We start from the raw sequence: 17,253 nt of genomic DNA, 5'->3' as shown, positions 1-17,253 counted from the left end.
TAATTCTCTCTCGTTAAATCGATTGGGCCTTCCGATTGACTGACGGCTGGTCTCCCTCGAGAGGAATTAAGGCGAATCAGGGCGAGCACGTGTCTATTTCGACGTTTCTCGCTTCGCGATTTTATTTGCATTTTCTGGGCTCGCGTGTGTATCGTTTTGAAAGATACACGCGATCGAAGTCGAGGCACGCTTCGGCGATAAGGGAGATGGATGCACGAGTAGCGTCGGGAAGAACTGGAAGACGCTAAAAAAGGCGAAGGAAAAGAATGCAGCGGCTCGTTACGCTACTCGCACGGCCCACGTTAACGTTAATAATTCGCCGCGGCATTCCGCGCGCACCATGCCGCGTCGGCGTCGAAACGAGGCTGGCTCGCCCCTTCGCGATTTCTTCTTCTCCTCGTTTCCCTCTCGCGTGGGCGCCCCTTTCGGTTCACCTGAATTCACCATTCGCTTATGCCACCTGACTGACCGCGAGTATAGGAACAGCGTTCGCGTGTTCGATCGCTGGCCGCTTGCTTTCCCCGAGATACGTTTCTGATAATAAAATTATTGCTCCTTATGTTTGCGTGCGACTTTGACCCAAAAATTGATCGACTTGTCAGATAATCTCTACGATATTTCGTTAATGTGGATAGAATCGTCATTTCTTTATCGTTTGGTCGCGAGATTTCGTTTGGTCAGTTGGAGTATGGTCAAAAGTTATACTGTTAGGAAAGTAAAGATATAATATAGCAAAATTAAATTAGATATTTATATAACTTTTATTAAAATATATTGAAAAAATAAAAAGGAAATTAAAAAAGAATTTAAATGATGTATTTATAATATGTAATTGCTACTTGTGTAACTTTTATTAAAATATGTTGAAAAAATAAAAAGGAAATTAAAAAAGAATTTAAATGATGTGTTTATAACATGTAATTGCTACTTGTATAACTTTTATTGAAATATATTGAAAAAGTTTATAATATGTAATTGCTACTTGTGTAGAAACAAAAGCAATAAAGAAATTAATTGTTAAATTATTTTTTAATTATTCCTTCAACCATTATTTTTCCTCTTATAGAGAAAGAGAGAGAGAGAGAGAGAGAGAGAGAGAGAAAGAGATGGAAAAATATAAAAGAGATAATTTCATAGAGATATATATTTTATATGAATAATTACGTGCATTATATATTTTTATACATTTCGTATATTTTGTATATTTTATGTATTTTTTGTACTGAAAATTGTCGAAACTAAATTATTGATCGAAGCAGCTTAGATGGCACAGTTTGAATATTTTAAAGCGCACATCCGAAATTTTCAAGAACCAAAACACCGGAAGTGAAAACCTCGCTAAAATAGGACAAGGGAGCACCCACGTATAAAACGACATGCGTGACACACATATCTATATACGGGATGCGCAATAAATTTCCTTTATCGCGAGATCTCGCTGCCAGGAAAGCTACGACGATGGAGATGAAGCTGGACGATCGCCAGAGCCGCGTTTTGTAATTCAATTTCATCCGTTTACGATTCTTACCGTACGAGGCGAGGATTTTCGGCGCCGCGCTGTCGCGACGTGCTCTACCTTACCGACCGAATTTTATCGGTGCAGGTTCCGACATGGTGCTACACGGAGATACAGTTTCCTGCTGAACCTGCATAAGGGAGAGAGAGAGAGAGAATTCGGACAATTTCAATTTTATCTTATAAAATAAAAAGATGAAAAATTATACATTACGCACTTTTGTTGGAAACTTGGTTTAGACATTTCTGTAATTTTGTTAGACTTCAGGACAGAGATCTGTGTGTAACACATTTATATATACAAACTTTTATATTGCGTGTCTGTTTATTTTTATATATGTGTTACTTATCTTTTGTATTATATTTGCGCATAAAATTAAATAAAATTATCTGAAATTCTGACAAAACTTATAAGAATGCTATAATAAAATCTATGAAAATAACAAAACAATGATAAATTTATTTTCGTAGAAATTAGAAATAATTTTGTGTAATGATACATTTTATACTACTATTGATCGTTATTTTTCTAATTAAAATTGTTTTTATTGCAAATTAAAATTGAGCTAAATTTTATCTCGCACTTTCTACTATTCGAAATCAGTCTGGTAGTTTATCTTACGTTTTTGAAAATTTGTATGCTACTCGTTGATACAATAAAATGCTTAAAGTTGGCAGATTGAGTTTGTTTCTGTCTATTAATCCCGCAGAGATGATTCCGTACAGTCATTTGAGTTTAGTGAACTTAATGCACTGTACACGCTCACATGTATTTACACGTTAATACACACGTCATAGCCACACGCTTTTATTAGCAACGGTACAATAAACAGATGTGAAAACGCGCGCAGTTAGTTGAAAGATAATAAAAACATAAAAAAAAATGATAGATAGACACAGAGCAGGATAGCGAAGATTAAAATGTTCCTATCAAAAATTCTTACTTAAAAAATCCTCATATGGAGATAAAATGTATGATCTGAGCGAAAAATGCTTTACAGTGCGTTACACCAATATTTTCACCTTCAACTTCTACTGACGTCTAATAACAGTAACTTTAAACGTTTAATTTAATTCACAAAGGCTCCCGAAGATGAATAACAACTTGGAGAAAATCTTAAAGACTTTTAGTTATATTTCTTTAATAACAAAACATTTTTTTCTCTATTACAAGTAACGGAGAAAAATAACTTCTCGAACAGCGTCGGATCTATTCGGAGTAGGAGATAAAATTTCCCGGGGAGGCAATGGGAAAAGTTTTCTACGACGCACTTCGTAGTGATAGCAGGCAGTACAAACGGCGAATAGGGGCGATAGACTCATCTAGAAAGGAAGATCGAGATTGTCGAGACTATATCTGCTTTCATATTTATTGCCATTCTTGCACGGAGGACCAGTGTCTCTCAGTTTATTTACTGAAAAAAATATTCTTCATAATATCAATGTATGACGTTTATTGACTAAAATTCATTGATACAATAAACTTTTTGTTAATAGTATAAATATAACATTAAACTTTTTTATTAGTCACAAATAAATTTATTAATATAACGAATTATTCTTTGTTACAATAAATAAAACATCATGATAATAAAATAATTCATTAGACCAATTTTAATAAATTTTTCATTAGTAGAATGAATATTTCATTAGAATTTATTTTGGTTCAGTGTTCAAGCGATCTTCGATCCAATTATAAAAAATGATAGGTAATTTGAATATTTTTAAAGATATACTCTCTTTTTCTCTCTCTTTTTTTCTCTCTCGTGCAAAATAAAATCGCATCCATTATTTAATCGTTATTAAAATAAAACTCGTTCCGCATTGCGGAACAATTCTTCGTTCACTTTAATAACAATCAATAGCGAACGTATAATGAGAAATCGTATCTCGCGAGGAAATAAAAATTCGACGACTCTCCAATATCGCAGGGAGTTGCGTCTCCACTATTAAGATGACAGTGTTGCTTTCGTAAAGGAGTGGCCGAGGGAGAAGGAAACAAAAAGAAAGGGAAAGAAAGAGAACGTCGGGAGTAGACACTAAGAAAGGAGGATCCCGTGACATCGGGGGCTAGGAGAGAGAGAGACGAGATTTTACGGTAGATCCCTGGGTGCTGAAACCGGTGGCGGTGGTCGTAAAAAAAACCTAGGCGCCCGCGGGACCGGGATGCGACCCGGGATAGGATGTGTTTTGCCAAAAGCTGGGAAGCGTCGCGACGGCGCCAGGGGGTCTGGAGCCAATGTCCCGGGCCCTCTCGCCCTCCGTGTCTCTCCCTCTCCCACTCCCTCTCCCGGTTCCTGTCAATTCCGGGCGACTTCCCATCCCCGCCCGGTAGGGAGGACTCGCCCCCCGAAAAACTGGTCCTCCGCCACCGAGCGTTCCCGGCGACCGCGCCAACATTTTCGCCATCCTCGTGTACTGATTACGTCGTTCACGGTTAAGCGAAAAACGAGTACACACGGCGCGGTGGCTTTGTCGGAGAGCCCGCAGAGTTTGCGCGAACGGGGATAAATTGATCCTTAATCCGCTAGACGAATGATTATTCCTGTCATGTTTTCCGACGTGTAAATAAGACCGTCGGAGAGGATGATAACGTGACTCGATAAAATGCTCCCCGAGCGAGATGTGTTTCTCCTCGCACTCCGGTCATCTTAGGATTCAGAAAGGTTTCCACACAGTTTTTTGGTGATACACCTAAGCAAACATCTGCGAAAGTGATTTACGTTTAAAGTTAACACTTTCCCATTTATACGAAATTATACAATGCTCGCTTTGTTAATTACTTTTATTTCACTTAGTTTGCAAACAATTTTTATCGATTGAAGGAAACGGAATATTTTGTATTATATTAATTTATAAAATAGAACGTATACGTTTATATTGTTTTTTTTTAAATAATGATAAGTATTACAAGAAACATACTGTACTACACATATATTTATGTATTATAATAAATGTAATATTTATTAAATATATATATAATTTTATAAAAAATTTAATATATGTAATAAATATATGAAACAAATAGATTTTGTATTATAATTTTACATCAGTGTACAACGGCGTTGCAAGAGTTCAAATTACAATTTCACGCGGGTGAGAGCGCGGCCGAAAATTCGCGAACGAGGATCGCTTCGGGGGACGCAGTCATCCTCCATCGGAAATGATTTATGGCCGCGTTCCCGTCAGCCCGAGGAAATAAATCCGCTGAAATAAATTCATTTCTGTGAAAGGTTTCGATCGTCCGTAACCGCGGCCGCTGCCCGCGATGGCGTCTACTCCTCGGGAAACGCGCTGCGGGAAACCAACTTTGCGAGGATAAGGAAGCAAATATTTCTGTTTCAAGAAATGACTATCGCGGGGAGGTGTGAGGTACTACCCGTAAATCTTGTCGTATCTTCCTCGTAAAATGCAGGGCTCTATCGAAAGGAGAGGAAACATTGCGGAAACCATCGTACTATGTTCTGAGAAGGCGTGGAATTTCGACGCGATTGTATTCGAAGTTGATTCGAGTTACATCTTTCCGATTTCTTAATGTCAGATCTAATCTAGCATTGTGTATGAATAATGGAAAGCTTCATCAAATATTACGGGCACGTTAATATACGATTCGTTTATTGTCAAACTTGAACGGTAAGATGAGCGTGACTCGCGTTCTTTATGCAAATAGCTGCATTCGCCGATGACACTCACGCTCGTGCGACATAAACTTTACTCGTATTTAGATGTTTCTACCTCATATAGTTTATGGCTGGTCTCCCCGTCGGAGAAGAAGAGGGACGCGGATACATCGTGAAGTCCTAAAAAGAGGACAATAGGACGAGCCCTTACGCGCGCAGCCGAGGATGATTTGACAAACTCTCGATCGTGTACTACGCTCGGGGGTTGTACCACGAAAGGTTGTTGGGCACGAGCATCGAAATCACCATAAAAAATCGCCCGTGTCTAACGCGCAGATAAAGTGGCTGCAGTCGATAGATTCGTTTCGTGTTCGAATTAAACCGTGATGTCTGATCGCGATCTTTTATGTTGCAATCGTGAGAGGAAATCATATGAATCGTAAGATTCTGTATAGAAAAGTGATCCCTTTCCCTATTGCGATAATTAACAAAGTTTAATAGTAAACGAGTCGTTAGATATTCTTTTACTCTTTTGTAAGTAGAAGCGTCAATGAATATATAATACACTGAGAAAAAAAATGTTGTTAATTTAACTAAATTTTTCAACTTGATTAAATTTCTTCAATTCAAGTATTTATGTATTTAACTTAAATACATAAAACACTTAAACTTCAATTTAACTATTTATGTATTTGACTGAAATACATAAATAGTTGAATTGAGGAAATTTAATCAAGTTGAAAAATTTAGTTAAATTAACAACTTTTTATTATGATTTCAATCATGTCATTTGGATTTCTGGTCTTTTAATTTGTCCCTACATTAATTGAAGATATATATAGTAATATTCTTGCTCATTTCTCTGAACATCATTGTCTTTATTCTCTTGTTTCGTATAAAACGAGCTTGATTTTTATATTTATCTAAGATGTGTTTCAAAATGTATCTCCTCTAAGAAACGCACATTAAATTGAATTTTTCTCGATTACATAATACTGATACAACAATTCCGCTTCGATGGAAAATCGCATACGACACCGGATGTCGAACGAAGGTATCAATTAAGTCTCGATCCGATTTCATCCCGCCTGGAAAGACGGATGTTCGAGGGTGCACGGAGGCCCGTTTCTCGGGGCCGACGACACCCCTTGTCGGCGCTTCCGGCATCCGGTTCCGGTTGCGATTTTTATGCAGGAGGGATGGAACAGGCGAACGATGATTCCACGGAATCTGAAAAGTCAGTCGAGCGAAAACGACGGGCACGCACAAAGAGGGTTGATCCCGCGCGATGGCAGAAGAAAGGGAAGAAAAACAGTTATTGTGCGTGGAAGAAGGGCCGGAGAAAGAGAATGAGCCGAGGAAAGCCGACGTCGGAACGATACGTCGTCGCATCCGCCCCGGGCTCGTACGGGCAAACCGAGAATCACGGGGTGTCATTTGTCAACGGGGGGCGCACGTGACGCTCGCATGAAATTTCGCCGGAAACTCGTCGTTTGCTGGACAGAAGCGGTGACGCGAATCGAAGCTCGCGTCGCCATCTTGGGGTCACATCTCCGGGAATACTGCGCGACAAATTTCCATCGAATACCACGTATTTTTGATGGCAAAAAACAGTGCTAAAAGATCTCTAGCCTAAAACATTTTATTCGTTATTCTAACTTTTATCTTTTCAAATTTATCTTGTGGAGACTTTTTGTCGCGAAAAGAAAATTTCAGAACACGAAAATCACAAAACATCAAGTCTATCCTGCGTGGAAGAGATATTGTAGACGTAGATTCAAACTCGCTTGTAAAGGGGGAATATATCGAACATAAAGTATTAAAGAATTAAGTTGCTAATACTTTATGTCACTGAAATACATGGCGTTTTATTCGCATCGCGCGAAATGGAGCCCCCGGGGTTAATTAAATCAGCGATAATCGGTCCGCCGCCACTCGTTCCATATCGTGCCATTAAAATTACAATGTCAATTTGGCACACGTGTCGCCCATAATTTGCCCCGTTGAATTAACACGCGTATAAAGAACTTGGATTAAGTGTCATCCACTCTGAGACACTAATTCTTTCAATCCCATCGCTGCGATAAAAGGAGTTTATGGAGTTATCAAACGGGAAGAATCGAAACTTTTAATATCCACGGTAAACAGTTGTTACAGTTAAAATAAAAAATTAAAAGTTGTTCAACATTTTTTGCAATTAATCAAATTTTAAAATATTTTCAGATTTATTCGTGATCTTATATAAATGAAATAGCTAAATATTCAATTAAAACTAATTAAAGATTAGATTAAAACTTGTAGTAAGTTTAAAAATCACGTAGTTTTTTGTTGAGAAGAAAATTAATTCCGCGAGATATTATGAAAAAAGTTATTAACTTGACTTTGAATTTCTTAAATTGTATTTAAGTTAAATACTTGATTAAGAATCAAGTTAAAAATTTAGTCAAATTAACAGCTTTTTTTCTCACTGCATGTAACGAATATCAAGTACAACGTTTATCATTTTTATCGAATAAACATGCTATTTTTTTCTTTATTTTCTTGTCTAATTATATAGTTTGTTAACGAAGTCCTTCAACATCCAAAGCATTTGTATTCATATTTGTAGGGACCGCGCAAATATGTAAATCTCTATGCAGGTGCATTACAAATGTTTGCATGGCTCTCGACGTCGCTCAATCGCAATGACGATAATAAAGCGTTAGTTAACAAGCCTCCCGAGACCTCTGAAAGAGAAGTTAACGGTTACGGCGCGAAAGTTACGGCGACGGTGCGTTAACTACCGGGGGTACTTAACTGTTCCCCTCTAACATTTAAATCGCGCCGAACATTTGGCCACGCGGTGCATTAGTCCTGGTAGAACGATCACGGATATACGTGCGACGATCGGAGGGATGCGCTCGTATATACCCCGGTGCGGACTTAAGTAATGAACACGTCGGAACGAGGGGGGACACGAATATTAAATTACAAACGCCTGCGTGCACTTGTGCGTGCACGTTGTCATCGCGTTTGCAGCATTCGATCTCGTTGATTCATTCCAGATGCGAAGAAATATACAAGAAACATTTAGCCGCTGCATTTATGCAATTCCGAATAAATGTCGACGTGTGCCTCTGGTGAAAGGGGTCTTTATAATATTAAATCATAATTTTAATAATTCTTGTCATATTTTAAATGTCTTTCTTTTACAGATTTTATTTTTAATGGAAAGTTTAAAAATTTATGCAAAGAACTTTGAGAAAAATTTTCACCCTAGCACAGAAATGTTAAGCCAGAGAAAAGCACACAGCACGAGGAATAAAGGAAATTGATAACTAATTAAATTTAATAATTGCTCTAATAATTGTCACATGAAGTAATTAAAAATTCAATTGCATCACAGACAGTATTATTTAAACGCTTTAAATATTACTGAAATCACAACGGGAGGATATTTCTCTCGGTTCAATCGGCCGCGAACGCTCGAGGACTCGACGGTCAGCGCATATTACAAATGGCGGAAATTCTATCACATCATTGCCTTGCATTTTCACGAGGCCCGCGTCCAATTTGTACAATATATAGTCGAGGAGGGGTCAGCCCTCTAAAGCTCGCTGGCCGTGCGCACCCCATAAATATCTAGAAACCACATAAACTGACCATCGTGAGTGCTCGCACTCGCGTCCTTCTGCAGACAACCCTCCCGCTGGGAACCCTCTGCGTCGACCTAGACAAAAGTTGCTTTACCCCTGAAGCTAGAGCGAGCGACACTGGGATACGCCCAGCCGAGGGTAGTAGCCAGAGTACACAAGACTACCCCTCGGTATCGTCGGACCAAGAAGCACCGTTCACGTCAGATTACCGCTTAAGTAGCACGATACTCTTCCCTTAAGTGGTGGCTTAATCTCGTGTGTGTTTCCCCACACTGCACATTGCTCATTTAACCCTTGTGCACTCGTTGTATGTACTCAAATGCAAGAGGGGGGGGGGAGGCGCATTAACTCGGTGAGAGCATTGTATCTAAACTCTTTACAGGCAATAACATTATCTAATCTATAATAATTGGCGTGAAATATAATATTGTTATTAATTTGGATAATCAAAATACTTTGAGCTAGTGTTTCTAGCTTTAGTTTATAATAAGTACGGCATCGGGATGCAGTTTATGAATTAAAAATATAATAATTTAATCATTATGAAAATATTATTAAGCCAAGATTTTAAGGAATGGCGCTTTCTCTTACTTCTTGTGAAGTATGAGAGTTCTAATTTATTGCAGATACACGTGTAAATCGTGGTTTTAAATATTTTCATGTTACACGGAGAGAATTTTCTCTTAAAATTTACCCTCAAAATCTAGTAATTGTGGGATAATGTGTGACCTCAAGGAATTTTATTATACTTTTTAGTAAAATTTAATATACTTTAATATATTTAATAAATTTTACTAAAAGTATAGTAAATTTTACTATACTTTCAGTACATTTTACTAAAAAGTATAGTAAATTCCTCGAGGTCACACATTATCCCACAATTACCAACATTTGAAGGTAATTGTGTAAATTTTAAGAGAAAATTCTCTCCGTGTACGAATCCATAGCTATTTTTACGAGACAAGCATTATGTCGAGTATAAAGATTCCAAGAATTCTTACACGTTCTCGTAGTTTCGAGACAAGAACAACCTGCTTAATATTAATCCTCAATTTTCGAGGACTTCTCTACACTTTAATTATACGCGAGTTGCAACAAAATCTCCAGTAACCTTAGTTAATCTCGCCCGACTGCAGAAGTAAGAAGCTTTCCTGCCAAAAAAAGGGGGAACAACACCGCCCCTGCAGTCTCATCGACGAGAGACAATTAATAATAATTAAATTCGAATTCAGCATCTCCGAGGGAAGATCCCCCCTTCTCAGCCGAGCAAAAACATCGTTGATCTATGCCCCCGCCCGCGTAAGATTATAAATGTCATCGTTCGCGCAGCTCCTTTTTTTCCCCCCGCGTAATATATATGGCCTTTGTTCCTGGCGTGCGGACGCGGCGGACCTTGACGCGGGAGGGTACTGCGCGGCTTCCTCTTTCTCAGCGGCCTTTTTGTTCTTGCAATTAGCAACAAGGTTGTTTGATAATCCGCGAGAGAGATCGCCGCGTCATCGCGCGATGCCGCCAGCTCATCGTGCGCGCATTATCCGGAGGAACTTACGGAAGGAGAATTTCGCGAAGAGGAAGCCGAAGCCCCCTTCCCCAATGGCGGCAGCATCCGGAGCATCAATTATTTAGAGAGGCCATTACCGAAGGCGCACATGCATTTGCATCTGAATACCAATGTGGTGGAATGGTCTTACGAAGAATCAATGAGAATGCAATCTCGCGCGTTAAGAGTTCTCCATGTCTTGTCTTGCGTTACGACGTCCAAAGCGTGAAGTTTATGGCTCTATTTCAAGGATCTTAGAATCTGTTTCAACAATTTTTACTTATTGCAAAATTTATTCAATGTTAAATGGAAGATAAGTATAAGTGAAAATAAACAGAGGAAATGAGATAAGATTAAAAGATTTCTAAATTCCTGATTTTATAATAAGACGGTTTTATGAAGGATCTATGAAATTGAAGCCACATTAAGAATTATCCTCGTCCAAGGCGAAAACACAACGACGTTATACAGCTAGAATTTATTTAAACATTTGACTATTATTAAAATTTAATTCTTTTCAAATAGATACAAATAAAGATGTATGACAGAACCGACTGGATAAAAGAGATTCGAAGGTTTTGAAGTCAATTCGTGATTATAGCGAAACGAATTCATAAATGTACACGTAAAGATGCATCGTACCCACCGCTTATTTCATTACACCTAATGACTTCCCGGACTCCTCCCGTTTACAGAAATCATCTCAGTCGTATATGAATGAAATTACTCGGCGGGGGGCTCGCGTTCAGGGTGGTAGAATAATAAATTCGACGGAGAGAGCAAAACGAACCCCGTCGAGCGTGCATGACTTCCAATCGGGCCTGGGGCTTTTAATCAATCGAATCGATACGTATACGATATGTATACGCGACGCGGCAATTCGATCAAGCAAATCGCTCGTGGAATTACGCCGTGCCCTAAATCATCGAGGGGAAGGGGGGAAGGGACGTCTCTCTCCCCCCCCGTTGTATAAATCATCCGCGTAACCGCGCGCGCGTATCCGAAAGAATCTATTAGAAGATAATCGGCGGACCCCACGTCTTCGCGTCGATGAGATATATTTTGATTTGTCACAGTAGGTAGATACGCACGTTTATGCGAGCACGCACTATTGACGATTGGACGCGTTACGCCTGCGACGCGTAAGGGTGGTTCTGATAGACGTGAGAATCCGAATAGAAACATTTATGCACCCCGCGTGTATTCTCGGGATTGGAATTGTCGTCGGGGACCGCTCCCGAAAATCTAGCATATGAGTTATGCATAAATCTAATCGTGTAAACAATCAAATTTGAAAGAATTGCTGAGCGTGCCTGTAGAATTTATTATACACAACATTTTTTAGTGCAAAAGCATAAGTGTGTTTATAATTAAGATATAGCTTTATATTAACCCTACTGTTCGTGTTTCCGTATGTTATATTGTTTGAGAAATCAATATAATAAAGTTGTAAAAAAATAAGAAAATTGTTTAGAAAAGAAATGTTACATTAGGAGATGAATCAAAATACTAGAGAAAAAAAAATAAATATATTGATACACTGAAAGAAAAAGTAATATATCCAATAAGATATGTAGTTGCGGGCTGCCAACTATAAATATACTCAATACAATAATATATGCTATTGCAGTTTCAACATTGTACTTGCATTAATAGCAAATATTATTATATTGAGTATTTTATGTAGTTGGCAGCCCGCAATTACATATGTTATTGGCTATATTACTTTTTTTCTGTATAAGAAAAAACAAAATATGAAAAGAAAACAGAACAGGAAGGTTAAGGAGAAACGAGCTTCATCTACATTTCTTCTTTGTACATACATTTTTATTTTATTTTATTTGCCACAAAAAATCTATTTTCATCAATCAATTACTTCCTAAATGATAATTTAGTTTGAAATTGGAGTCGAGTGCTTATTCAAGCACATGAATGTACGTACATCTGCGTTTCGCAGCTGTTGAAAAGAAGTTGTCTCTTTTTACATTAGTTATAAAAATGTTTGCACAGATTTTTTTGTGCTCCAACATTGTGGGGAACCTCGCACTATTAGTTTCACGTGGCGGATTCGACGCCTGTTTGCATAGTGAAGTGCCGCTAATTTTTCCGTAAACTGTTATTTCAAGGGAGAAACCCGTCTTCCTACACCTTCCATTCTTGCTTCACAAATCCATTTCGTTACAATGGCAGCCATTATCGTATGCAAACATAACTGTGCTTTACTTCCTCGGAAAGAAGTTCTATTGTCTCGTACTACATTCAAGTATATATGCGTAAAATTATTATTACACGTTAAAGAAAATGATAATAACTCCTATTTTGTTATTTTGTTTAAATGTTCATCTTTTAGTTATATTTACATCTATAATATCACAAGTGCAATTTATAAATCTAGGTTTAATATAAAGCACACTTGAGAAATAGAGACAGTTAAAAAGTAAAAAATCTTAATATAATAATTTTTTCAATATATGCCTGGAAAAATGTATTGTAATACATACATATCCAATATAAAATATATACATGTAAAATTATAAATAGAAATCTATCTTGAAATTTGCTGGAAACTCTGGATAAAAATATAGAACGTCTAAATTCCATTTCAGAATAATTTTTCATTTTTGGAGGAGGACATCAATTTATCAAATTATAATATCATACATACAAAGATATTTCAAAAATAAAATTGAAGCAATATAATTTATCTTCAAGTTTTCATAAATAACTACTTATATTTTACAATTAATTTTTCCGAAAGAGCAATTACGAAGCTAAAATAATTTAATCAATTTGATTTGGATTATCTTCAAAGAGCGAAATTTAACATATCAGATACTCTTTAAAGACAATATCTTTGCAGCAGCAATATTCCGCGAGTAGAAATAATAATAATATCTGAAGGCAAAGGTAATTCGAGTCGATTTTAGTCGATCGCTTCGAGGAATCGCGTCCATTAATTCATGAAAGCATCGAGGCGCCCCGGGCAATTTTAATAATTCACCACGACCATTGTATAACGCGGCTAGCCGTTTTACGCTGGTCGTAAAGCACTTTACAACTTGGTTCAATAAAAAACAATTCAACAATTCCTCCGTCGGGATCAATAACGTATGAGATCCGATTGGATCGAGCTTCACCAATCGGGATTAGCCGTGGTAACCGGGGGATGGATTTCGCGGATTCTGCGCCATCAGATCGACGATTCCATTGGCCCGGTTGCAACCGAGGGGGTTGTAACGTTTTATCAGGATGAAACCTTACAGATATGGACGCTCCAAATAGCTGGGGTAGCTACATTGCGCCAAACGATAAAAAAAGATGGCGACTTTTGTCGCATTCTTTTTGCTGACATATATTGCCGTGACATACACACAATGGAGCTTTCCCGACCATCAAGAAAATTCTGGTCACGTTTTTTTTATAATTGATATATAGATTGCGAAAAAGTCATTCCAAGTCCGCGACAGCTAAAGCGATACCGTGAACATATATTCAATGGCGCAATTTTGAATGCGCGATCTATTTGTCGGGAAATGTAAGAACCAGAAAAGAGAGTAGTTGCGTAAACGCAAAGTACGACAGTAGAAAAGCGAACTAAAAGAAAGAAATAAACATCATCTTTCTTACATTAAGCAAAATCTAGAATTACTTTTTAGAAACATTTTGCATATTATCTTTATTAATAATATATTAATTTTAATGTTATTTTGTAAGTTAATTTATTCAAAATTAAATGTTTCTTTATTTGTTGTTCTTAAATATATATAATTTTGATAAACAATAAACTAAATAAAAGGTGAAGAGAATTGTTTAATAAATAATAATTCAATCCTCCGTAGATTACGGTGATTTAAAGACTCCATCAATTTTTCCGACTTTGAATTACTCGGCCGATTTTGTTTTAAATTAAAAAAAAAAAATTTTTAATTATATAATTACATAATCATACTCCTTAATGTTAAAAGAATATATGCTAAAATTTTTCAGATATTTGGAACTCAAAAATCTATTTTACAATTGTTTCTCAATGCACTAAACGATCTAAGTATTCTAAGTGATGAAATTCAGAATAGTCTGCTGAAAGAAAGATCATTATGACATAATATTTAATGTGTGTGTGTGTGTGTGTGTACACACACACACTCATATATATATATACATATATAGAATGTTTAAAACGACAATTTAATATCTATTTATCAATTTTGTATAATTATTAATAGAAAAACTTATATATAAATATATGCATCACACTCTAATAATGTATGTTTTATAATAAAAAATATAATATATATATTTTTTATCAATATATAAAATAAAATTGTGTGTGTATATATATAATGTATACACATTAATAAGATAAAATCTTTTTCTTTGACATATTCCTTCTCAACTGCTCTCAATAGAAATGGTTTTCTATTTCCATTCACTACACTAATAAAAATTCTAAAAATTGCAATTTCTAGAACCTCAAATTTGAAGATTTTGACGTAATTTTCTAAATTTTCGAAAAATTGATAAGTATTAGAACATAAGTGACAAGATTGTACTATTTTAAATTAAAAAAAAATTTTAATTCTTGAGAATTGTAATTCCAAAAATTCGAAACCCTGAATCGCAAAAATCAAGTTTCACAAAGATGATAAAATATCAGGAACATATAATCAGCAAGAAACTTGCATTTAAAATTTCAAAAAATTTTCAATTTTCAGAAACTATTAAACCTTATTAATTTCTCGGTTATTATAAAAATTACAAAACGATAAACTTTACTATTTAAACTCTATCTGTTCATGAAAGATGTTACGTCTATTAGCAAATGTTCAAAACAATGATATATATAAAGGATATATATATATATAAATCCACAAAGGATGATATATATAAAAAAATGTAGATTTGTAGTTTTATATTTATTTCTTTGAAAAGTTCGAATCATAAGCATGACAGAATTAGAATTTCATTCTGTGTGGATACTGACTGCTTCGTAGTCCAAACATTGCTGATAGATACGTGAACAGCATCTTTTTGTCTTGATGTCTCTTAATGGCGTTGATTACCATTTTGTCAACTACTTTTTGATCAGCCTTTCGTTGGTCGTTCGGTTTATACTCTTCCTTCTTTTTGCTGAAGATGTCACCTTCCTCTTTCTTAGCGCGCTTGTCGCGTTTTCTCTTGAAATATTCATCATTGATGTGTGTAGGCAATTTGACTTTAGAGATATTTAATTTCGTGGAAGTAGCAATCACATAATTTTGACTGACTCTTCGCAAAGGACAGGCATTAATCAGGAATGGTCCTGTAATAATTTGTTAACAATTATAAATTATAATCAAGTCTCATATTAATTTGTTAATAAAAAGTATAATCTATAAAGTTCAGTAATAAACGTACCAGTAACCAAAAGCAAACCACTCTTTAATTGTTTTAGAAAGACCACTCTCTTTCCTTTATGAAGACCAGCCAACAAGACGCAGATTGTTCCTGGTTTCAGAGTTGGTCTCAAGTAACGACGATGTTCATGGAAACATTTCTTAGCATGGTGCACAGTAACTCGATCGGCAGTAGGATAGTTTGCACGTCTCTTCTTTAAGAGCACGATTCGCTTCTCACCATTCTTGTCACCACCAATCTGCTTTTCGATAGTCAAGGGCTTCTTGGGCTTAACCTGCAATAATACATCCGTCCATCCATATTAATTTTACATGACTATTAAAAATCCTTGATCAATTTTTCACAATTATTTAATAAACAATTAATTGACAGTGTACAGTACTAATTTCGAAAAATATTAATCATTTAATATTTTTTGTTTACATTAATAATTTCAAATTAATAAATAACCACTTACCTTCTTTGGGGTTTTCTTTCCAAGAAATTTATAAATGGCTTTCTTGTGATACATGCGAGTACGACTGAACCTATAGACGCCATTCCCTAAGTCATAATTCCTTGCCTTTCCCGTCGAAGACTTTCCCTTGCTCTTCTTCTTCGCGCTCTCTTTAGCTGCAGGTGGCGCAGCTGGAGCAGCTGGAGCAGCTGAAGCAGCTGGGACAGCTGCAGCTTTCTTTTCCGGAGTTTGGGCTTTTGTGTCCACCATCTACGAAGACAAGAATTTACTTGTGATAAGAACAAACTCTATAAATAATCAAGGACATATGTTTAAAACATTTATCGATCGGAGAATTAATGTTAGTAATCAAGGACGTTCAGAAATTATTTCACGTTTGGATAGTATATGCTTGTATAATGACGCTATGACTTAGAGGTTATATGAGGTTAGTTTCCTTCACGTTTCACGTGCAGTATGAAAATATACACGAGAAAAGGAGCAGGCATAACTTATCACGATAGAATTAATATCAATAATGTAAATTACAATTTACTCTATAAATCCAAATAAATAATGTATTATTATTTATTTATAATCTGAAATATCGAATGCAAGTGATGCATATGTACACTCCGCGGAAAAATGAAATAAACTTTTAATATCGCAAAAATATAGCGTCGCCCAAAGAGATTAGCCGTAAATTATACGATATTCAACCGTAAAAAACAATATATTCTTATTATAACAATCGGATTTCTTCGATTACATTAAATTGTTCATCATATCACAAACTTACTGTACAGCGAACGGCCATGAAAGGATCTGCAAACACGACACCTATCGGAAAAAACGTGGGTGGTGGTCGACTTAAGCATCGATATATTTCAAGAAATATCAAGAAGTATCAACAGAGAGCTCATCAGCGCCTCTATGTGCACACAATGTGCACATTGAACTACTAGTCAAATATCTATGAATCCCGTAGGTAGTGTGCATGACTTTTTAGGTCTCTTCTATGCTATGTCCACGTTTATTTGGTTCTGTTTCATGCTATACCCGTAAATTTTACGATTATATGCATTCATATTTTAAATATGTTTCATGCAAATG

General features: G+C 36.3%; 1 protein-coding gene across 1 annotated transcript; it reads right to left on the bottom strand.

The window, feature by feature from the left end:
• Window positions 1-15,204: 15,204 nt before the first annotated feature.
• Window positions 15,205-17,002, bottom strand: LOC105828398 (60S ribosomal protein L6). Its single transcript, XM_012666705.3, has 4 exons — window positions 16,940-17,002; window positions 16,162-16,410; window positions 15,705-15,978; window positions 15,205-15,609 (listed from the first exon to the last, which is right to left on the bottom strand). The coding sequence occupies exons 1-4, from the start codon at window positions 16,955-16,957 to the stop codon at window positions 15,263-15,265; spliced, it is 888 nt and encodes a 295-aa protein (XP_012522159.1). The 5' UTR covers window positions 16,958-17,002; the 3' UTR covers window positions 15,205-15,262.
• Window positions 17,003-17,253: the final 251 nt, after the last annotated feature.

Source organism: Monomorium pharaonis, chromosome 8 (genome assembly GCF_013373865.1).
Source record: "Monomorium pharaonis isolate MP-MQ-018 chromosome 8, ASM1337386v2, whole genome shotgun sequence".
Classification (NCBI taxonomy): Eukaryota; Metazoa; Arthropoda; class Insecta; order Hymenoptera; family Formicidae; genus Monomorium; species Monomorium pharaonis.
This window is presented reverse-complemented; position numbering and strand designations above follow the sequence as displayed.

Coding starts and splice junctions, on each gene's coding strand:
- LOC105828398 (XM_012666705.3), bottom strand. Junction 15,979..16,161: donor GAAAGAAAACCCCAAAGAAG/GTAAGTGGTTAT, acceptor GTATTATTGCAG/GTTAAGCCCAAGAAGCCCTT. Junction 15,610..15,704: donor TGGTTTGCTTTTGGTTACTG/GTACGTTTATTA, acceptor AAATTATTACAG/GACCATTCCTGATTAATGCC.